At 52.8% G+C, this 22,081-nt stretch overlaps 1 protein-coding gene and 1 non-coding gene across 6 annotated transcripts; one reads left to right on the top strand and one right to left on the bottom strand.

Moving 5' to 3' along the window:
- Positions 1 to 364: 364 nt before the first annotated feature.
- Positions 365 to 4,435, top strand: LOC135578763 (aurora kinase C-like). 5 transcript variants are annotated; one of them, XM_065054864.1, is made up of 9 exons: positions 365 to 433; positions 609 to 657; positions 1,033 to 1,072; positions 1,259 to 1,307; positions 2,005 to 2,196; positions 2,701 to 2,839; positions 3,134 to 3,282; positions 3,645 to 3,819; positions 4,196 to 4,435. In XM_065054864.1, the coding sequence occupies exons 2-9, from the start codon at positions 610 to 612 to the stop codon at positions 4,388 to 4,390; spliced, it is 987 nt and encodes a 328-aa protein (XP_064910936.1). In that variant the 5' UTR covers positions 365 to 433; position 609; the 3' UTR covers positions 4,391 to 4,435. The 5 variants fall into 5 exon arrangements, with proteins under 5 accessions (XP_064910936.1, XP_064910934.1, XP_064910935.1 ...); XM_065054862.1 differs by having other exon boundaries at positions 2,005 to 2,235; positions 4,200 to 4,435; XM_065054863.1 differs by having other exon boundaries at positions 2,005 to 2,235.
- Positions 4,436 to 7,097: 2,662 nt separating this feature from the next.
- On the bottom strand, positions 7,098 to 7,288 carry LOC135578901 (U2 spliceosomal RNA). The gene has a single exon (XR_010471010.1). It is a non-coding gene; the product is annotated as a U2 spliceosomal RNA (small nuclear RNA).
- Positions 7,289 to 22,081: the final 14,793 nt, after the last annotated feature.

Here is a 22,081-nt window from a genome sequence, read left to right as displayed (position 1 = left end):
CGCGCTGCCTCAGCTTCCCTCTGACAAGCCGGAGGCGCCAGCCCCGCCGCTCCCCTTCCCGCACTCCCTGCCCGCACGGCCGCTCTCTGCTCGGCAGGGCGACCCCCGGCCAGGCCCGTCCGCACCCCGGGAACCACCGTGTCCCCTCACCAACGCCCCCGCACAACAACCGTCTAGCCCGATCGCCACCGCCCGGCAGCCAATCAGCGCTGAGCTCCCGCCCCGCTCGCCAGACGGGCGGCGTGGCTGGCCAATGAGAAACGGCGTAAGCGCGGCGGGGCGGGAGGAAGGCGGGTGGGGAGGAAAGCGGGTGGGGGCGGGGCCGTCCTCAGCGGGGACCAATGGGCGGGCGGTGCGTGCCAGCCGAGGGGCGGGTTTGAAGGCGGCGGCGGGAGGGGGCGCAGAGCGCGGCGGCGGGGACCGGGGACAGCGGGTCCGGGGAACGGGGGTCCCGGGGGACTAGGGATCCGGGGACAGCGTGTCCCGGGGGGCTCGGGGGGCTGGGCGATCCCGGGGGGCTGGGGATCCGGGGACAGCGTGTCCCGCGTGGTTGGGGGTCCCGAGGGGTTGGGGTCCCGTGGTGATGCTGTGTCCCCTCCACGCCCCAGGATGGCGCAGAAAGAGAACGCGGACCCCGGCGTGCCCAGCCTGCCCGAGGTGACACCCCCTCCCCCGCCACGTTCCCCTGCCAGGGTGTCTCCCCGGGGACACTCGGGGTGACGCTGCCCTTTCTGGAGTGTCCCGGTCCCTGGGATGGGGGGTCTCGGAGTGCCCCAAACCCCTCCGGGGGGGGGCCGTCCTTGGGAGGGGGTCTCGGGGTGTCCCCTGGGCCCCATCCCTGGGGCACCCTCCGGGCGGTTCCCGTGCGCTTTGGGACCGCGCTGACCCCTGGGGGTGGCCCCGTCCTAGGGAGGTGCGCTCAGGCACCCCCGGGCCCTTTTTGGGGGGTGTCCTGTCCCTGGGGAGGGTGTTGGGGTCCCCCACCCCTGCGGGGGTGTCTCGGGGTGACCCCCCTCCCCGGCCGGGCCGCAGGTTCGCCGCGAGGAGCCGCTCCCGCCGGAGCGCCGGCCAGGTACGGGGAGGGGGGGCCGGGGGACAGAGCCCCATGGGGAGGAGTTGGGGCGCCCGGACGCCTGGGTCCCTTGGTGGGGGCGCGGGTGTTACCTTGGGGTCCCTGGACGCCTGTGTCCCACGGGAGGGTCCTCGGAGGCCCCCACGGTGTGTGTGGGGGTTCCCGCAGCTGAGCCTTCCCCACCAGGAGCTGCGCCCCTGCAGCCCATTGCCCTGCAGGCCTCTCCCCCGCCACAGTGAGTGACGGTGGGGGCAGAGCTGGGGGGCCTGGGGGTAACAGGGACCCCTGGGGGGATGTGGGACACTGGACACCCTGGGGTGATGGGGGAGGGGGTGCCAGGGACCCACTGGGTGACACTGGGGGATGCCAGTTCCCCCCTGGTGACAGCAGGGGGCTCCTGGGGAGCTTCTGGGGACCACAGTGTGGGGTCCCAGAGACTCCCTGGGTGTTGGGGGGAAGGGAGCCCTGGGGCCCCCTGGGGTGATGGTGGGTGGCACTGAGGGGACCCTGCGGTAATGAGGATGGCTCCCGGGATCCATGGGGTGACAGTGGGGACGTCCTGAGGTCCTGTGGTCCGTGGGGCGTCCTGGGAACCCAAGTATAATAAGTTGGGGGGTCCCAGAGACCCCCTGGGTGATGGTGGGCAGCACTGTGGGGTGTCCTGAGGACCTTGGGGTGATTGTGGGAGCTCCAAGGACACTTTGAGTGGCACTGGGGGGCCCAGTTACCCGCAGTATGACAGTGGGGGGGCATCCCAGAGACCCCATGGGTGACAGTGCGGTGGTCCTGTGACCCCTGGGCATTGGTGGGTGACACCGGGGTTGGTGTTGACTATGTGTGGGTGCAGGTGCTGGGTGTCCCCCCTATGATGGGGTGTCCCCCCTATGATGGGGTGCCCCCGCCATCGTGTGTCTCTGCCCCCCACCCTGCAGACGGACCTTCACGCTGGATGACTTTGAGATTGGGCGGCCGCTGGGGAAGGGCAAGTTCGGGAGCGTCTACCTGGCACGGGAGCAGAGCACGAAATTCCTGGTGGCGCTGAAGATCCTCTTCAAGTCCCAGGTGGAGAAGGAAGGGGTGGAGCACCAGCTGCGGCGGGAGATCGAGATCATGGCCCACCTACAGTCAGGAAGCACAAGCACGGCGGTGTCAGGGGGAGGCGGGTGGGGGAGCCTGGGGACCCCGGGTGGTGCTGGTAGGGTCCTGGGAACCTCCTGGGTGATGGTGGGTGGCACTGGGGGACCCTGGGCTGATGAGGTGGGGGGTCCTGGGGTGATGAGGTGGCACTCAGGGACCCACTGGGTGACAGTGAGGGGATCCCGGGGTCCCAAGTATGATATCAACAGGTCCCAGAAGACCCCCTGGGTGGTGGTGGGTGGCACCGGAGTGACAGTGTGGGAGTCCTGTTGTCCTCTGGGTCATGGTGGGGGCTGTCCTGGACACCCTGGGGTGACAGTGGAGGGGTGTCCTGGGGCTCACTGGGGTGATGGTGGGTGATACTGGGGGTGTTCTGGGGTCCCCTAGGTGACAGGGGGGGTTGGTTGCAGAGAGCCCATGGGTGGCACTGGGGACCCTGGGGTGGTAGTGGGGGGTCCTGGGGCCTCACCATGTGTCCCTGTTCCCCTCAGGCACCCCAACATCCTGCGCCTCTACAACTACTTCCACGATGAGCGGCGGGTGTTCCTCATCCTGGAGTACGCGCCCGGGGGGGAGCTCTACAAGGAGCTGCAGCGCCAAGGCCGCTTCGATGCCACCCGCACCGCCACGGTCAGGTCACCCCGAAATGGGGCACCCCCAGGGGGGAGCTCTGGAACCGCCCCAGACACCAGGGTCACCCCCACACATGGGGGTCTGGGCCCCCTGACCAGCCCCAAATGCTGAGGTCCCACCCAAGAATTGGTGTTGGGGTCCCCAAGGGCCCCCTGGTCAGTTTGAGGGTGTCCTGACCCATCCCGAGCTGATGGAGAAGCTGCTGCCGCACCCACAGTGGCCACCCTCTGTTCAGTGAGGGTCCCCTGACCAGTTTGGGGGTGCCCTGACCCCCTCGTTTTGTCACCGCAGCTGATGGAGGAGGCGGCAGACGCGCTGCTGTACTGCCACGGGAAGAAGGTGATCCACCGGGACATCAAACCTGAGAACCTGCTGCTGGGGCTGATGGGGGAGCTGAAGATCGCGGACTTCGGGTGGTCTGTGCACGCCCCCTCCCTCCGGTACGGCTGTGGGGGGCCCTGTGGGTCTGGGGGAGCACCCTGTGGGGCTGGAGGAGCCGAAGATCACTGACTTTGGGTCGTCTGTGCACCCTCTCCCCTTTGGTATGATCTGGGGAGGGGCCCTGTAGGGCTGTGGGGGCGCTGTGGGGGGTCCTCCATGGGGCACCCTGTGGGGACAGGGACACAGCAGGGGCTGAGACCCCACGGGGATGGCGCCACCGGCCTGGGGGTGACAAGCACCCCAGAGGACCCCAACATGCCAAGGCAGGGCTCCCCCTAAAACAGAGCTGCCTTTATGTACCTCTGGAGAGGCGGTGGGTGCGTGTACACATGGGGGTGTCTCCTCATGGGGTGCCCCCCAGGCGGAGGACACTGTGTGGGACGCTGGATTACCTTCCCCCCGAGATGGTGGAGGGGCGTGAGCACGACGAGAAGGTGGATCTGTGGTGCCTGGGGGTGCTCTGCTATGAGCTGCTGGTTGGGCACCCCCCCTTCGAGAGCCCCTCCCACAACGAGACCTACCACCGCATCACCAAGGTGGGGACTGCGCCCTAGGGACCCCCACCCACCCGGGGAGCACCTCCGGGGACCCACAAGGACCCCAGAGCAACCCCCAGCCTCACGTGCTGTGCTCTCACAGGGGGGACCCTGCCACAGAGACCCCATGTTTAGGGAGCTCACACCCCCCGGAATCCCCTGCCATGGGGACCCTGCCCCACATGCTGCTGGGGAACCCAAGGGCTGGGCAGGACCCCAGGATCTGGGCCCCACACACACAGCACCTGCCCCACACCCTCCATTCTCGCTGTGGGGCGAGACCCACGGCTGGGGGGCCAGGGACACCGGTGCTGGGTGGGGGTGTCCTTGTGCCCCGTCCACTCCCGGGGTCCCTGAGTCCCCCGCGTCCCGCCAGGTAGACCTGCACTTCCCGCCCCCCGTGCCCGAGGGCGCCCGTGATCTCATCTCGCGCCTGCTGCGCCGCAGCCCGGCCCAGCGCCTGCCCCTGCGGGACGTGCTGCAGCACCCCTGGGTGCGCGCCCACTCCCGCCGGGTGCTGCCCCCCGCCTACGCGTCCCCACCCCCTGAGTTCAAACACTTGGATTATTAAAGATTTGCAGTAATATAATAAATATCAGCCTGCGCCTTTGCTAAACATCCGTGTCACAGTTCCGTCCAAAGGCGTCAACTACTGCATGAAACAACAGCAAAGCTGCAACTCCCCTGCAGCAGCTGCCGAGCGCCGGCACAGGGACACGGCTGCGAGCCCGGCACCCGCGCCCCGGGCAGGCGGCACCCGCGCCCCGGGCGGGCGGCGGGCGGCACCCGCGCCCCGGGCAGGCGGCACCCGCGCCCCGGGCAGGCGGCACCCGCGCCCCGGGCAGGCGGCGGGCGGCACCCGCGCCCCGGGCGGGCGGCGAGCGGCACCCGCGCCCCGGGCGGGCGGCACCCCGGGCAGGCGGCACCCGCGCCCCGGGCAGGCGGCACCCCGGGCAGGAGGCACCCGCGCCCCGGGCAGGCGGCAGGCGGCACCCCGGGCAGGCGGCACCCGTGCCCCGGGCGGGCGGCACCCGCGCCCTGGGCGGGCGGCAGGCAGCAAAATTCTCGGGGAAAAAAGATGGAGTAGAAGAGCAGCGGGGCTGGCACAAGCTGGTACCTCCACAGAGGTCCAACCCGAGCACAGTAAACCATAGACCTCTGCATCTTTACAAACGTTCATACCATCGTTCAGTCCAACAGCAATACTCCACTGTGAGGTCTTCTTGATTCTCCTTGGATTTTTTTCTCCGATTCCACGTGGGCCTTTGTTTTTCAGGTGCAGACATTGTTTATGGTCCATAGCCTTGCAGGTACTGTTTTGTCTGAATAAATCCTTTCTTCTCGGCAAAGTGTGACATCGGCCCCGTTTTGCAGATGTCTGTAACGTCTCCCCCGTGTTAGCCTTGGAGCGTTGTTTTTCCCAGACAGTTCCGTTCTTCCCAGCAAAGTGCAAACAAGACCTTATCTTGCAAGTGTTCAGTGTGGTTTGTAGCTGCTTTTGGTAAATATGAGCAGAACTTGAAAATTTTAGCAAATCCAGCTTACCAAGTAACATGAAGCAAAGAGTATATTAAAAGTCATACAACCTTTTATCTCTAAATAATTAATCTAGAGTGCATCTACTTAAGCCAAATGGTTAACATTAAACTTAAATTGGGCTCATCCACTGACCTGTGAGTAGTAAAACCATTGCCATACAGCTCACTTATGTAGCAGGGAGAGCTCACAGTGGCTCATCCAGGCTGTCGTGTTTATAGAATAAAGTGGTTGACTCGTAGTCAAAGTGCACACAGTAGGAGAAGTCTGCAAGAAACTGCCTGCACCCACAAACCACCAGCCTTCAGTAGCCGTTCTGCTTCCTCGTGGGTCCCCTGGAAGGAGCTCTTGGCCCTTGGCGCTGGAAGGAGCTCACCCCCCACCAAACTGCTGCTGGTTCGGCTGGGGGGGCGAGCCGAGCGCATCCGCCACAGGGGCCACCCGAGAGGTGCCGAGGGCCGGCTTGCCGCCTCCACCGTGGGGTCGGGAGCGGCCCAGGAACACGGGGCGGGCCCGCAGGAGCTGCCGGAGCGGGGGCGGCTGCCCGGGGCGAGCGGGGCGCGGGAGGAGGCTCGGGGGAGCTCTGGCGAGCTGGGGACGCACCCGGCAGGTCAGGTCTTTTAATTCTGTGGTCTGGGGGAAGTTTGTCCCGCTTGGAGCATTTTCAACAGCAAGCTGGGAAATGGGATAGTTTAGAGAACCCCAAATTGGGGAGGAAATGGTTAATAAAGGGGCTTCGTGCCACTGCCTTGAGGCGAAGTGCTGAAAAAAAAAACCAAAACACCCTCTTTTTTCTTTGGACTTTTCTCCTTTTAAATGAAAATGAGAATATTTGTTGCTTTCAGCACCGGCAGTGGAGGAGGGGAGGAAACAACTCCAAAAACATCCCTAAAACCACCCGGATTTAACCCAAATCTTTCGGGGCAGGGGGGGTGTAAATCCCTTTTAGTGCCACCGGTCTGCCCAGCCCTCCCCCCACCGGCCTTTCCCCCTCTTCTTGTCTCAGTTTCTTGGGATAAATTTCACCGCTTTACTTCTTCAATTTCATAACTTCCCTCCCTTGGAAAAGAAACTTCTCGTCCGGCGGGGATCGGACGGGATGATTTTGGAGTCCACTCCCAACCCCAACACTGATCCTGTGAAAACAGAGCAGGGCAGGGCGCTTGTCCCTCACCCGAGCCCTCGCTGTTCAACCCCCCTCCCAAAAAAAAGAGGCGCGCCTGAGGGTTTTTGTAATTGGCTTTTTTAAAATAAACGGGTTTTTTAGCAGCAGCAATTCTGTCCTCCCGGGCGCCAGAGCCGCACGGCACGGCCGGGCTGCAGAGCCGGCTGCGGCCACCGGGCGGCAGCAGCGGCGGCACCCGGCGGCACCGGCGCTCGGTTCCCGCTTTGCGCGCTCGGCACGGCGCACGGCGGGGCGGCGGCGTTTCCGTCCCGAGAGGCGGCAACGAGCGCGGTGGCAGCGCCGCACGGGCCCCGCAGCGCCGCACGGCCGGTACGGGCGGACGGCAGCGTGGAGCACAGGGGCTGCACGGCGAACTAAAAACGTGCCGGGAGGGACCGCGTGCGGGGGTCACCCGCACCGAGGGGCCCGCCCGGGATCGGCCACACCAGCGGTCCGCACGGGCCAACCCGCAGCTGAGAAGCCACACCGACTCCCCCCCTGCGACTGCCCGACTGAGCCGCGCAGCCTCGTTCCCAGCACCGCACCAGCTCTGTCTTTGACCAACAAGGGTCCCCCGCGGGGGTGCACCGCTCCCGGAGGCACTGCAATACCGGGACGATGCGCGGAGCGGAGGGAGCAAGCTCCGGATCCAACTCCCAGGCCCAAAAATCCGTTTAATATAAAGTCCTCTCATCGAGGACGTATCAGATATTAAACTGATAAGAACAGATACTACACTTGATCTTAGCCAAAAGGCCGAGAAGCGATACCCTCCACGCTCCGCCGCACCGCCCCATCCACTGCCAGACCCTCACACCTCACGGTCACTCCCACCGCGCACGCAACAACCCCGAGCTCCTTTCCCGCTCTGTTCCCCTCGGTCTCCCCGCGGTTCCACCGGAATCCGCGGACACCGACCCTCGCCGCGCCCGGAGACCCCCGCGACGAAGCCTCCCAGCGGCCCCTTCGGCCTCTCGAGCGCTCGATTGGCGCATCCCCGCCTCTAATTTGCATTCTCTCACGCTCCTCGTCACCCCGCCCCTCGTCCCCGTGCGCCCCGCCCGTTGTTTCCTGTCCGTGATCTGATTGGCACGATCCGCATCCACATTTGCATTCTCCCCGCCCACTAGCCTCTCCGCCCACACCCCGACACGATTTGCATATTCGCCGCGGCTTTTGCTTCTGTTCTGTTTCTATCCAGCCTCTTGTGTTTCTTTTTCTCCTGTTTCTATATCTGTCTCTATCTTTATTTCTATTTTTTATTTTCGTTTCTGTGTCTTTTTCCCGGCGGCCCGTTCGACACCCGCTCCTCTGATGTGCATTAGTGCCGCACAACGCCCGCTCGCAGAGCGCAACGCGCATGCGCAGCCGTGCGGGCGGTGCTGCGGTTCCGCGGCCGCCGGAAGCGCTGGGGGCTCTTTTCCCCAAATTGTTGTTTGATGGTGTCCCGGCCCTTTCCCGCCCCCGCCGCTGCGGACCCGCATTCAGGCTGTTCGGGTGCTCTTGGGCCGTGGCGGCGCCTCCCCCTCCGAGCCTGCGGCCCCGCACGGTCAAGTCCCGATTTGGGGGAACTGGCCCCGAATGGCCGTGGGAAAAGGGGAAATGGAGAAGGGGGCAGAGGCAGCTGTTGAAAGTGCTTCTGTATCTTTATTTCTTCAGAAATATATCAAGCAAGGTTGACTTTTTAAGTCCTTTCTGTGAAAAATGCAGTTGTGATTCGTGCTAAGATGTTTAATGTTTACAGGTATAACCAAATGAGGCACAGACTCTGAACTTGGAAAAGGGAAAGGTGGTTAAGTTCTATGTAAAAAGTTATGAAACTTGTTTATGAAGTCATATTGATAGAGCAAACTAACATTTTAAGGTTTAAGCAACTATATAATAAGGGCCTACTAACAAGCTAACATTTTAAACCACATAATTAATATCTAGTTTAGAGCTGTATGTAACTAATTGTGCTAAAAAAAGCAGGACTTCATTAAATGCCGAGATAAGAAGTTTTACAGCACCAGCTGCAACCTTGAGGAGACAAGACAGCCAAGATTTACAGCAAAAGGGAGGCACCAGTCAGGTTCCAGTCGGTTTGGCAGCTTGGGTTCCAGCCAGTTCCTTCTAATGGGCCAAAGGTAAAGAGTCCACTGTGACGAAGCTGAAGGAGCCTTCATCCAAAGAGCCCTAAAGACCCCTCCTCAAATTCACCAAGTGGCACTGCGCAGGCGCAACAGGGGAGGGTCTATGGAAATGGTTCTCTGAGACTCATATTAATAAAAAGCGGGAAAGGTCATGAATATGTATAGGCGTTCCTGGGTCATTATGAATATGTAATACCATACTGTATTTCAGCACACTTCTTATTGTTAAAGGTGTGCGTGTTGGGCGGAGCGAATCCCCCACGCACCCAGCGCTGTTTTGCTTATGCTCTAATGAACACGTGTTTAAGGAATACAAGGAATTGGATTAAATGTTGTTTATCCATAGAAAAAGCGTAAGTTATTTATTTCAATTGGTGACCCCGACGTGATAACCTTGGATAGCTCTGTGTTACCTCAGGTTCAAGGGAGGTGCCCCACTTTAATAGTGGCCCTTGGACTCGGGTGTGCGGAGAGCTACCAACGTTATTCAAAATTAAAGCATAAGCAAAAGAATTGAGAAGAATTGAGCTCACTCCCCCTGAATGCTGCAGTTTACCTGTAATCCAGAGTGCACGAAGGTCCCGACGGGAAAAGTGGACTCTAAGTACCGCCGGGTCGGGTAGGTCCTGATGGGAAAAATGGACTGTAAGTACCATCAGGTCGGGTAATGTGATTGTGTGACTGGTGTTGTTTGAGACGCAATCTGGTTGCGAAGCGAGTGCGGAGTCCTTCTAAATGCAGTTCCAACACCCCGCGAGGGGCTTGGCCACTGAAGGGACAAAGTGAGTGAAGCACTCTCTCTGTGTCGTGGGTTCGATGCCCACGTTGTAAGCCAGTTGTAGTGGGTTTGATCCCCATGTTGTGAGCCAGGTTTCGTGGGTTTGAGGTTCCCACGAGGTCGAAGGGGAGCGACCTGTCGGAGGTACCCCCCTGACAGTCCCTTGGCGGGGGGGGTCATGTTAGAGTTTTGGACCCCCAACAGTCCCTTGCGGGGGGATCATGCTAGAATTCTGGGATGAAGAGAAGTTCACCCAAGGAAAAAGCAAAGGATAAATGGACTCAAGGAGTGGACCCCCCAGTTTGTAACAAAATCCTGGGGAGATATAAGAAGGAAACTAGAAAAACTCGAAGAGACAAGGAGAAACAAAGAGTTAACTCATCCCTCATCCCATCTGTTGGGACAGGACAGTTTATTTGGTGTCAGAGCTGGTATATTCTGTGAGAAGCGGTTTGGGGGGGGATAGGAGCCAGAGGCTCTAAAGGAGGGCGGATTGGTCTGTGCTGTGTTCTCCGGCAGTCGGTCATGGCATCCTGGGTCAAGCCAGGCCTGGACTGCTCCCTGATATTGAGTTTGCTGAAAGATTATAAGGCTTGCCAGAGTCCTGAGGGGTGGCTTCTGGACATTGGTCATCTCCAGATATTGTAACTGAGCAAATAAGGGACTTGGCAGAAGAAAGCAGATTTGAGATTTCTGCTGTTTTGGAAGCAGCATTGCTAGCTGCCCCGAAAGACAAGCAAACTGAGCAAGAGATCATTAAATCACTGTAGACAGATTTACAAGCAGAATGGTTTGAACTTCAGCAAGCGGAGAGAGAATTAGCTGATAACAAATGAATCACAGAAAAACTTGCAGAACAGTCTGCAAGATGCCTTTTAGTACTTGCTTTTTTTTTTTTTCTTTGTGGGTATCTTTTTGAATGTGTTGCAGTTTCGTAAGTCTTTGCCTGTTGTATGGTATAGTAAGATCACAGATTGACCCAAAATGTACATTTTGTGATGATGAGCAATTTGGCTCTTGACTGTGTGAATGTGGTGATGGGGTTTTGTGTGTGATAGCCATTGCTTTTCTTTCTGGCACGCTGGCTTTGTTCTGGCATCTGGACTTGCAAAGGTCTGTGATAGGCTGTGTCTCATCTCGGTGTGCTGGATTTGGCTCTTTTGTATGCGCATCGGATGGGGGGTCCTGGCTTGGGGATGGCGGTTGTGGCGCCCCAGATGAGACACTGGTAAAAGCCTTGCCCGGTCCAGCTCGCTGCGGCGCGGGTGGTGCGTGCCCATGGGCTCCAGCGCGCACTGACCTGTTTTGTCAGGGAGACCCAGCGGTGCCTCCACCTGCTGAGCAGTGAGCGGTTCAAAGGTGCAATGCTAAAATTGAGATATTGTCTTGAAGAAGTGTAATTGTGATCTGTTCGCATATTTGAACTTGGTATTTGGTTTGCGTGTCTGAGCTCAGTATTTTAGTTAGTATATTTATATTTGGTACCAAAATAATTTGTTTGGGGAGATAATTACAAAATGAGAACCGGTTCCATTATTAAAGTACCACCTTGCTCCCCCTTAAGATGCGTCTGTACACATGAGAGTAAATTAGTGGGGGAAGTGATTTGAATGTGAAATTCTGAGTTAGCTGTATTGCAGTTAGTGTTGTTCTGTGGATAGACTGATTTGGATCAGAATTTAATGTAAGGGATTGATGCTTAATATGCTGCTTATTGACATCTGTAAGAAGTTACAAAAGGTAGGAGCTGAGGGATGTAAGTATCGCTCAGCTAATTGAAATTGCATATAAAGTTTATGGACGCAGGAATTAAATGAAGAGAGAAAAAGGGCAGGAGGAGCCCAAGCCGGTGCCCGGCAGCTTCCCCTTGGCCAGCTGCGGCGAGAAGAAAAAAAAAAAAAAAGAGGTGAAAAGCTGAGTGGCTGCTACAGCGGTGGAAAAAACAAAAAAACAAACAAAAAAACGGGGGGGAGCGGCGGCTGCGGGAGCGGGAGCGGCGGCTGCTGGAGCGGGAGCGGCGGCTGCGGGAGCGGGAGCGGCGGCTGCTGGAGCGGGAGCGGCGGCTGCTGGAGCGGCGGCTGCGGGAGCGGCGGCTGCGGGAGCGGGAGCGGCGGCTGCGGGAGCGGCGGCTGCGGGAGCGGGAGCGGCAGCTCCTCTCCTCCGGGCTCGCCGCCCGCGGGGGAGGAAGCGGGGGGGCAGTCGCCGCCTGGCCCGTTCCTGCTGGGCTGCTTTGTTGTGTGTAACGCGCACAGAGCACGCGGATTTCCCCTTAGATATCCACCTTCTGACCCAGGTTCAGAAGTAGGAATTCAGCCAGTAATAGAGAAATTCCTGCAAATAGGGTTATTAAAGGAGTGTGAGTCCAATTACAACACCCCTATGTTGCCTGTCCGCAAGCTAGATAGGTCATATTGGGTGGTTCAGGACTTATGAGCTATAAACAAAATAGCTGAGGACCTCTACCCAATGGTAGCAGACCCATACACCCTTCTGAGAGTATTAACACCTAATTTGACTTGGTTTATCGTTTTAGATTTAAAAGATGCTTTCTTTTGCCTCCCTCTCCATGAAGCTAGCCAGACAATATTTGCATTTGAATGAGAGAACCCTAAAAATAAAGGTAAAACCCAGCTCACATGGATGGTGTTGCCACAAGGATTCAAGAATAGCCTGACAATATTTGGAAATCAGCTTGCTGAAGATTTTGAATCCTGGGAAGCCCCGTCTGATGAAAGACAGATGCTACAATATGTGGATGACATTTTAATCACTACTAGAACCAAGGAGACGTGCATGACCTGGACCCTGTGGACCAGAAACACCTGCGATGGAATAAGGAAGCCACACGAACCTTTAAGAACTTAAAAAGGCTTTGATGTCAGCCCCTGCTCTAGGACTCCAAGATGTGAGTAAACCATTTTTCTACTCTTTCACGAGAAACGGGGAATAGCCTTGGGTATATTGGCACAGGATCTTGGCCCATATCGACGAGCAGTGGCCTATTTCTCCGAACAGTTAGACGCAACTGCAAAGGGGTGGCCTGGATGCCTGCGGGCAGTTGCTGCAGTGGTACTGAATATACAGGAGGCCTGGAGATTTGCCGTGGGTCAGAAAATGACTGTGCTAGTATCCCATACAGTGTCTAACAAGATGGTGTAGAAATTATCTCACTAACATTGTCAACCCACCTTCTTTCCTCAGTGGTAACTTTGGAGAACCAGTTCATCGTGACTGCCTGGAGACCATCGAAGCAACATAATCCAATTGACCAGATCTAAAAGACATTCCTATTGAAAACTCTGAAAACTGGTTTACGGATGGAAGCAGCTAGCTGTGAGGGTTGTGCACGTGCACAGAGCAATTTGGAAAGAAAAGGGGCTTCTGAACTCTCAAGGCAAACATATCAAACGTGCGGAGGAGATATTGAAACTACCGGAAGCAGTTCAACTTCCTAAGAAAATGGCAATCATGCATAATAGGGCACACCAGAAAGTGAGCTCGGAATCAGAAAAGGCTGGCGGACAGAGAGGCAAAACAAACGGCTAAGCAAAAGGTAAAAACAGAAAGTGCTCTAGTCCTCGGGGGACAGGTCTCTTTAAAACGTAAGGCAGAGTATACTAAAGAGAATCGAAACTCATCGTAGATTTAGAGGAATAATATAATAAGGAAGGGTGGGTTCACACCCCTCAGGGAAAACTTATTGTCCCCTTTCATGTAGTTTGGCCTTTAGTAAGGGAAGAATACATGAAAGGATTTTGGGGAATAGAACCACTATGCAAACATTTGATTAGGGAAACAGGAGCTAGAAATTTGTCTATCACTGTAGAAGAGGTGACAGCAGTGTGATCTTTGCCTCCAGACTAATCCCAAAAATATGCCCAAGCTAGAAATGGGTCAAATGGGGAAGGGGAATGGGCCTGGACCACAATGGCAAATTGAGTTTTCAGAACTCCCGGGAAAAGGGGGGTACCGATATTTGTTGGTATTAACTGATACTTTTTCAGGCTGGCCAGAAGCATTCCCCACCCGGACAGCAAAAGTTTAGGAGTCTTTTGCAGAAAACTTTGGAAAACTACAGAAACAGCGGTTCGGACTGCAGAGAAAGGATGGACACACGCCTCTCGGGGTAAAGGACCCCTGACGGAAGAAAGAACCTGGAAAGTAACTTAAGGACCGGGGGAATTGAAATTGAAATTAACACGGGATCGGTGATGTAACTACTATCAGTATTGTTCATATGAATGTCCAGTATAAATGAAAATCAGAATGTTTTAATAGTTAAGCATGTTGAACTAAGTTGTATATGTAATTCTTTTATCTGTATTTGATGTTTAGGTTGTAATGAACTGTGGTATAAGCATATCCACAACGGGAAATTACCAACAGGATTGTGTAATAAGCATTTAAGAATAGAAGATAAGGAAACCAAAGCTAGGTTGAGAATTCTACAGTCACTGGAAGAATACAAAAAGAATAGTGAAGAATGGTGGGAGGTATTTACTAAAGGGATGTATGGGAATTTAGAGAGTCCACCAGTGATAGGAAGAATAGAGTGTAAAAAGAGAAATCAAATTTCATGTTGTCCTGTTGCTCCTGGGAAGTGAAGGCCAAGAGTTTGGAATACGATAAAAAGTCATCACCTAACGGCAAAAATAGGAAAGGCGGGAACACTACCCTTGCTGCCGAGAAGATGATGAACTCGGCTGCCAGCTGCAACCTGGTAGGCCAGAGAGGCAGAGGGTGTAGAAACCTGGACCTGATCCTCTTGCTAGGAGTGGTGACTTATTGTTCCCAACTTAGCCTGGCCAATCCCTGTACCAAGTGCTATGAGCGCGTGAGAACAGGACGACTGACACAACATTACAGAGAGAGTGGTCAGGCATTGGAATGGCTGCCCAGGGAGGTGCTGGACTCGCCGTCCCTGGAGGTGTTTAAACTGAGATTGGACATGGCACTTAGTGCCATGATCTAGTCAATGGACTGGAGTTGGACCAAGGGTTGGACTCAATGATCTCGGAGGTCTTTTCCAACCCAGTCGATTCTGTGATTCTGTGTTATTCTGTGATATGTTCTCAGTTATCACACTCATGTTAATTCTGGATGTTATGATAGAACAAAATTGGAAAAATGTTAAATCCAAGGGCAGAAGTTATGGGTAGCAACTAATCTAGGGAAAGGTGGACTCGGTGTAGGCTCTGTCTCCTGCCCTAGGGGAGAACAGAGTATCTGTTTTTCACAAACTGGTATGTGGGGCTATTCAGATGGAGGGGGAGTGCAAGATCAGTATAAGGAGGAGATAGTTAAGAGTGCTACTCATGAATTGAAAAGAAGGCAAGAGAAACAGAAAGTGGTACAGAAAAGCAGTGATTGGTATGAAGAAATAAGGCAAAAAGACAAGGGATTACAATTACCAACAGTAGTGAAAAACCTGTTTATAGATCTTATGGAAAAGATAGCCCGGGAATTAAATGTCACATCATGCTGGATATGTGGGGGGTCTCAAATGGCAGAACAGTGCCCTTGGAGAGGAGAGAGTGTAAGCCCAGAAGGATTACTGGTATGGAACAGAACTCATGTAACTCAGGAAAAAAGACCAGAAGGACGGGTATTAAGTCACTTAATAATAGGGCAGATATGCATATCAAGGGATGATGGTAAACGAGATTTTACTGAATACGTTGGGCAAACCCCTTGTAAGTTAGTGTTACGAGTAAATTCATCAAATACCTCTATTCCTCCTACTTGGTGACCAGGTCCACCTAATGGATATTGGTCTCAAAATTGTAGCCTGGGAAACGAAACGATATGCTGGAAGAATCGCAGCAAAGCAAATCTTTTTGAGGAAATTGGGGATTTAAGGAGATATTGGCAGAATCCTGGCTCTACCGATGTAAATGAACCATGGAAAGCTCCTGATGGATTATTTTGGATATGTGGGAATAGAGCTTATAATGAGTTAATGCCTAAATGGAGAGGGTCTTGTACAATAGGGATAATTCAACCAGCATTTTTCCTTTTACCAAAGGAAAAAGGGAGTCATCTGGGGAAACCTCTGTACGAAACTTTTAAACAGAGAGAAGAGGGGTTCAATAAATGTCCCCATAGGAGGAACGCAAACTTGGAAAGATGATGAATGGCCTGCGAAAAGGATAATTGAATACTATGATCCAGCCACCTGGGCCCAAGATGGAAGCTGGGGATACCGTACCCCAATATATATGCTAAACCGAATTATCTGTTTGCAAGCAGTGGTTGAAATAATAAGCAACTGGACAGCTGAGGCACTGAATCTTATAGCAAGACAATTGTCTCAGACCAGGGCTGCAGTGTACCAAAATCGGGTAGCCTTAGATTATCTTTTAGCTGAAGAAGGGGGTGTCTGTGGGAAATGGGATACTTCTGAGTGTTGTTTGGAAATAGATGATAATGGGGAAGCTATAATGAAAATAGCAGAGGAGATAAAACGAGTTGCGCATGTACCAGTACAGAAATGGAATTCTATACTTACTAGCCATTGGTGGGATGACTTATTTTGGGGAACCTGGTGGAAGAAAATAGGGTTCATGATAGTATGTGCATTTCTGGGTTTACTGTTTGTACCATGTATGATCCCGTGCTTTATTCGGTTAATACATTCAGTAGTCCAAGGCATGCAAATCTCAGCCATGCCTATAGATCCTGAAATGGCAACAAAAGGAACAGGGTATAAATTGATGATCTTAAAAGATAACACCAAACTGGACCTAGTCGCCGCTAGGCAGGTGCTGGCTAACTTTGAGGCCAAAGCACGAATCAATAGGATAAAAAGAAAATGGGGGAATTGTGAAAAATGCAGTTGTGATTCGTGCTAAGATGTTTAATGTTTACAGATATAACCAAATGAGGCACGGGCTCTGAACCTGGAAAAGGGAAAGGTGGTTAAGTTCTATGTAAAAAGTTATGAAACTTGCTTATGAAGTTATATTGACAGGGGGAACTAACATTTTAAGGGTTAACTAAACTTATAACGGGTGTCTACTAACGAACTAACACTTTAAGGCTTAGTCACACAATAAATGCTTAGTTTAGAGCTTTATGTTAAGAAGAACAGAACCCCATCGAATGCCAAGATAAGAAGTTTTACTGCACCGAGCTGTGAACTTGAGGAGACAAGATAACGAAGATTTACAGCAAAAGGGGGCGCCAGGCTGGTTTCAATCGACTTGGCAGCTTGGGTCCCAGTCAATTCAACATAATGAGCCAAAGGTAAAGAGTCCACTGTGACGAAGCTGAAGGAGCCTTCATCCAAAGACCCCCAAAGACCCCTCCTCAAATTCACCAAGTGGCACTGCGCAGGCGCAACAGGGGAGGGTCTATGGAAATGGTTCTCTGAGACTCATTTTAATCAGAAGCGGGGAAAGGTTATGAATATGTATAGACGTTCCTGGGGTCATTATGAATATGTAATACCATACTGTATTTCAGCACACTTCTTATTGTTTAAAGGTGTGCGTGTTGGGCGGAGCGAATCCCCCGCGCACCCAGCGCTGTTTTGCTTATGCTCTAATGAATACGTGTTTAAGGAATACAAGGAATTGGATTAAATGTTGTTTATCCATAGAAAAAGCGTAAGTTATTTATTTCAGTCTGATGAAAAAATCTCTCTCTGAAACATGTTAGTAGTCGCTAGGGGGAGGAAGAGAGCTTGTATACTGTCCAGCAATTTTTGTTTACAAACTAGTTAAGAACACACATGGGTGCACTGAAGGAAGAGAAACCTCAGTTCAGTTAATCACAACTATCTCCTGGTTAAAAACACTGGAATGATTTTCAAGACAAAGATTGTATCTGTCTGCAGCTCCCAGAAGACTTCAAAGGGGAAGTTCTCTATAGATCCTGAGGAGGAAAGAGGGGGTTGTAAGGAACGTGAACCCAAAGAACACTCGGTAGCTCTCCCAGCGCTCTGTGACGGAGCCTCCCCTGCCCACCAGCTCCTGAGGCTCCAGCGGCACAACACGGGGCACGAGGCGCTCACAGCCTGAACCTGCGGCTGAGGGAGAAAATGCCTTCCTGCTGACGCCTTAACATCAACACACCAGTTATTGCTTGTCCTTCAACGAAACTATGTTGTTATAAGCATTTATAGCTTTATTGTCTGTTTATGCTTTTATGAATAAACGCTTCTATCTGCATTTCACAGAATCCCAGGATGTCAGGGGTTGAAGGGCCCTGGGAAGCTCATCCAGTGCAATCCCCCCATGGAGCAGGAACACCCAGCTGAGGTGACACAGGAAGGTGTCCAGGCGGGTTGGAATGTCTGCACAGAAGGAGACTCCACAACCCCCTGGGCAGCCTGGGCCAGGCTCTGCCACCCTCACCAGGAACAAGTTTCTTCTCATATTTAAATGGAACCTCCTGTGTTCCAGTTTGCACCCACTGCCCCTTGTCCTATCCCTGGTTGTCACCCAGAAGAGCCTGGCTCCATCCTCCTGACACTGCCCCTTTCCATCTTGATCCCCAGGAATGAGTCCCCCCTCAGTGTCCTCTTGTCCAGCTCCAGAGCCCCAGCTCCCTCAGCCTTTCCTCACACGGGAGATGCTCCACTCCCTCCAGCATCTTGGTGGCTGCGCTGGACTCTCTCCAGCAGTTCCCTGTCCTGCTGGAACTGAGGGGCCACAGCTGGACACAATATTCCAGGTGTGGTCTCCCCGGGGCAGAATAGAGGGTCACTTTGGTCCACCTTGTGAGACGTGTGATTGAAGGTGACAGATAAGAGCAGGGCACTCTTTTAATCCGTAAGACAGGACAGGACCCTGAGAAAACTTCACAGGAATCAGTTCTTCACCACGTTGCTGCTCCTTGCGTTCACAGGGCAGCAGAAAAGCACGGGCCCAGGTGAGAAGCGCCCGCAGAAGGGGCTTCCAGACACTGCTCTGGCTGATGCTCTGCGAGGACGCGCATCGCTTTCTGTCCGGGGCTGGTCAGAGGGAGCACTGAACACCTGCACGAAAATCCTGCACCTGGCTCGAGCAGCGTCTGTGTCACGGGAACCAGCAGCCACGTCTCATCGCTGACCCCGTGTGCTCACACAGCTGACTCAGTGATCCATACAGGTTTATCTGCATTATCAGCACAGCTGAGCACGGCCATGAGTGCTGCTTAAGAACCTTTTTCAAAATGGCCTTTCAGACAGTAAAGACTGATTTCTCTCAATTTGTATTACATAAAAGCTAAAGAATTATTTAATTTCTAGTAAGAAAGATGCCTAATTTTCTTTTGGCTATTAAAAATTGTATTAACCTCCAAAAATAAGAGAGTAAATATCTGTTAACACACTTTTTCCTTTTATGCTGATGTGAAGAAAATTCCTCTCTCATCCTGGTACTGTCAAACAGGATGAACATTTACAGAGAATGAGAGTGGGGAGTGATGAAAAAGTCAACAGGATTTGCGGTCAGTTTGTATAAATTAAGATAAACGTGATATTGAAGCAAACCCAAATGTTTCTAACGTTCTCCTGTAGAATCTCCTGCTGCTGTACAGTAAGATACACTCTCAGACTATGACAACATTAGCCCGTGTCTTTGTAAGGCGCAGTCTTTTTCCTACCATATCATGCATAGGTACCACATTTATATATAGCCAGGTAACTGCTCATCTAAGGTGCATTTCCAAACATACCGTATCCTGCTTTGGAACTTGTGCTGGAATGGAAAGTAGTTGTTCTGTATCCAGGAATTTTGAGATAACTGTAAAACAAAAGTAAACAGATCAGAAATTGAATGGAAACTGTAACAAAATCTATTGGTTTTTTTTAATGAACACAATTACTTGGTGAAACTTTTGCTAATCTTTTTCTTTCATTCTATCATCTTCACAAGTTATTTACCAGGGAAAAAACAGGTTAAAAATTGCTGCTATCTAAATTATGTTGTCATAACTATACAGACTGTACCGAAGCATGCAGTGATTATTTTACAGGTGGACATATATCAATTCGGCAATATTCCTTTAGTCTGATTGAATCAGACGTCTCTTGTGATAAAGATCGAGATGACATGATCCAGCTCCAGGTGCACTGACTCACACTCCGCTGGTGTGTTTTGTTGAGTTTGTCTGGACCACTATGAAGCAACAGGAAAAAATATCCATACACAACAAGTGTAACATCAGTGATGCCTTTAATTGTTTTTAATGTATACATGATGCACACTCGAATACTTCCAGCTAGTCATAGAGGTAGAGACAAACTCACATTCTTTGAAAAAGGTGTTGGCTGACTTCTACCCATTTAATCTCAGAAATTCACTTTTCTTAGCAAAATCCTTGAGAAACACATCACTATCATAATAAAGACAATTTCCACTACGTGTCACCTGACAAATCATTACAATTCAAACATACTGAGTCACGTTGCACACTTTCACAGATTAGAAAAAAAAGTGTTTTAAAGTAAATTTAATATGATGCATTAAAAATAAACTACAACCTAGTTGAATACACTCAGAAAACCAAAGATGGTAAATGTCAAATGAGGTTTCCAGGTAAGAGCATCCTACAGATTTGAGGCGCACTTTAGGGACACTCAGCGCCTCCTGTTCACTGTATATTGTATGAACTACAGCCGTTGAGACCCTGGGATGTGTAACAAGCAAAAGCCATGAACATTAAAGTAATATTTATAAATCACAAGCATGTTATTTGGCTCCTGTATTGACTGAAAGTGACAGGAGTGAAGCATCTAAACGTGATTTGTCCCACATTCATTCTTCACCACTCTGCAGCTGTTTTGGCAGGAGCTTCACACGTTTTCCCCATTTAAGAGTTTAGATGCCAAAATATCCCAATAAGAACCATAATGCTTGTTTACGTCTAGAATTGTCTTAAATATACGTCCTTCTGTGCATGTTTCAGAGACCGCAACACTGCTTTGTGCATTAGCACGTAATATACGCCACTAAAGCTGTTTCAACTAACCGACTAGACAGAGCTTCCTCTGGAATGTAACACGCACATTAAAACCCCTCCAGACCAGAGCGCAGCTCCACTAGGCCGCAGCTCCTCAGGGCCAGCTGCGTCTGGCGGTTCCTCAGTTGCCAGCGGCATCGCCCCGGCCGCCTGGTTCTGAACCGCGCGGGCTCCAGCCCAGACACAGCGCGGGAAACGCCAGCGGCACAAACTCCCGCTCAGCGCGAAGGGCGGGAGACAGCGGGTGCGGGTCCAGGCACTGCTGCTGTCCTGAACCCCAGGGCCTGCGCCAACTGCCCGCGTGCACCCAGACTCCTGGAGCTGGCGTTGGGCCTTCTTCTCTGCTCTGACAGAAACCCAAGTGCACGGCCACAACAACAAAACCAAAAGCAATGTCCTTCTTCCACCTTCCTTCCCTTCCTACGGTCACAAACCATAAAGCTGAACTCGCCAATCAAGCTGTCTCAACAAAACCGAACAGAAGCACCTTTGGAACGAAGCGCATACCTGGACATGACCATGTTCTCAGAAGGTAAGAGAATGGGTGTCGATTCCCCCCCAGAAAGCGAGTCATGTCCATACCATCAATTCTGACAACTGGGGGCTCAGGGGCTGCTTCCCGGGTGAGGGGCACCGTTCCCGAGGGCTCGGCCCCACTGCCTGGTGATACCGCCTGGTAATACCACCCAGTAATACCACCTGGTAATACCACCCAGCATCTCAGCGCCGCTGCCACGGGAACAAAACACACCATGAGGAGCGACTGAGGGCTCAGCCGCAGCTCCACTCTGGTTTTGAACGTTCCCCAGCACAGGCTGATGTCCCCACTGTAACACACAGAGGTGAGGGGGAACCTCCCGCTCCCAACATCCGAAACTCCACTTAGAAGATAACGAGATTTTACCAAGAACGTATCAAATATTAACACGATCGGATCAGACAGCACATCTATACCACACTATAACCTGAAATGGGACTTCCAAAGCTGCTGCTGGGATGTCTCCGTTGCTGACGCTGTGTGAGCTGACACAGGCAGGCGGCAGAACAACCAGAGGCCACAGGTGCAACACAAAGAGCAAAGGTATTGTTGTTCATTGCTACTGGGGGATTCCCAAACACACCTCAGCTCCCGGCAGAGCTCACACCCGTGCAGGCGCAGGGCTGCGGAATTCAGGAGCAGTCAGAGACTGGGGCAGTTCCTTGGAGCGCAGCCTCCGTACCAACATCTCGCAACAACTGGTCATTTTGTTTTCCTGGATATCCAGGGTTAGAAAACCAATGTTTCCACAGTGCTTCTCATCATCCTCGGTTAGGAAAACCACACCTTCCGTTACCTTTTCTAAGCACAAACGTTTCTGTTTTAATACACACCAAAGTGATTTGTGTCAAAGCCTTAACAACATCTTTAGGACATGACATTTGATGGAGGGCACACACTGAAACTATGGAATTATACGGAGAAAGCACAGCCCTGACCTTTACAAGTGTTCAGATGCTTCTATGCCAAGGGTGTTTTTTGCAGGTTATATTCACCTCGTGTGACAAAGTGACAATGCCCCACAAGCTTTGCTTTGGAGATACATCGCAGTGCACATCAGTTCCAGAGGAGAACAGGTCTGTCCATTAAAAAAGATTCTTACAAACACCAGCCCTGCCTGAAAACATTCAGATAAAAGCCGCGGGCCTATGTGGGCTGTACGTGTG

This window comes from Columba livia, chromosome 2, assembly GCF_036013475.1.
Source record: "Columba livia isolate bColLiv1 breed racing homer chromosome 2, bColLiv1.pat.W.v2, whole genome shotgun sequence".
Taxonomy (NCBI): Eukaryota; Metazoa; Chordata; class Aves; order Columbiformes; family Columbidae; genus Columba; species Columba livia.
Note: the sequence above shows the minus strand (reverse complement) of the source record. Positions and strands in the feature narration are given on the sequence as shown.

Excerpts from the sequence above, each read along its gene's own strand:
- LOC135578763 (XM_065054862.1), top strand. The coding sequence starts at position 610 with ATGGCGCAGAAAGAGAACGCGGACCCCGGCGTGCCCAGCCTGCCCGAG. Across the intron at positions 2,840-3,133 it reads ATGCCACCCGCACCGCCACG|CTGATGGAGGAGGCGGCAGA; the intron begins GTCAGGTCACCC and ends TTGTCACCGCAG. Across the intron at positions 3,820-4,199 it reads CCTACCACCGCATCACCAAG|ACCTGCACTTCCCGCCCCCC; the intron begins GTGGGGACTGCG and ends CCCGCCAGGTAG.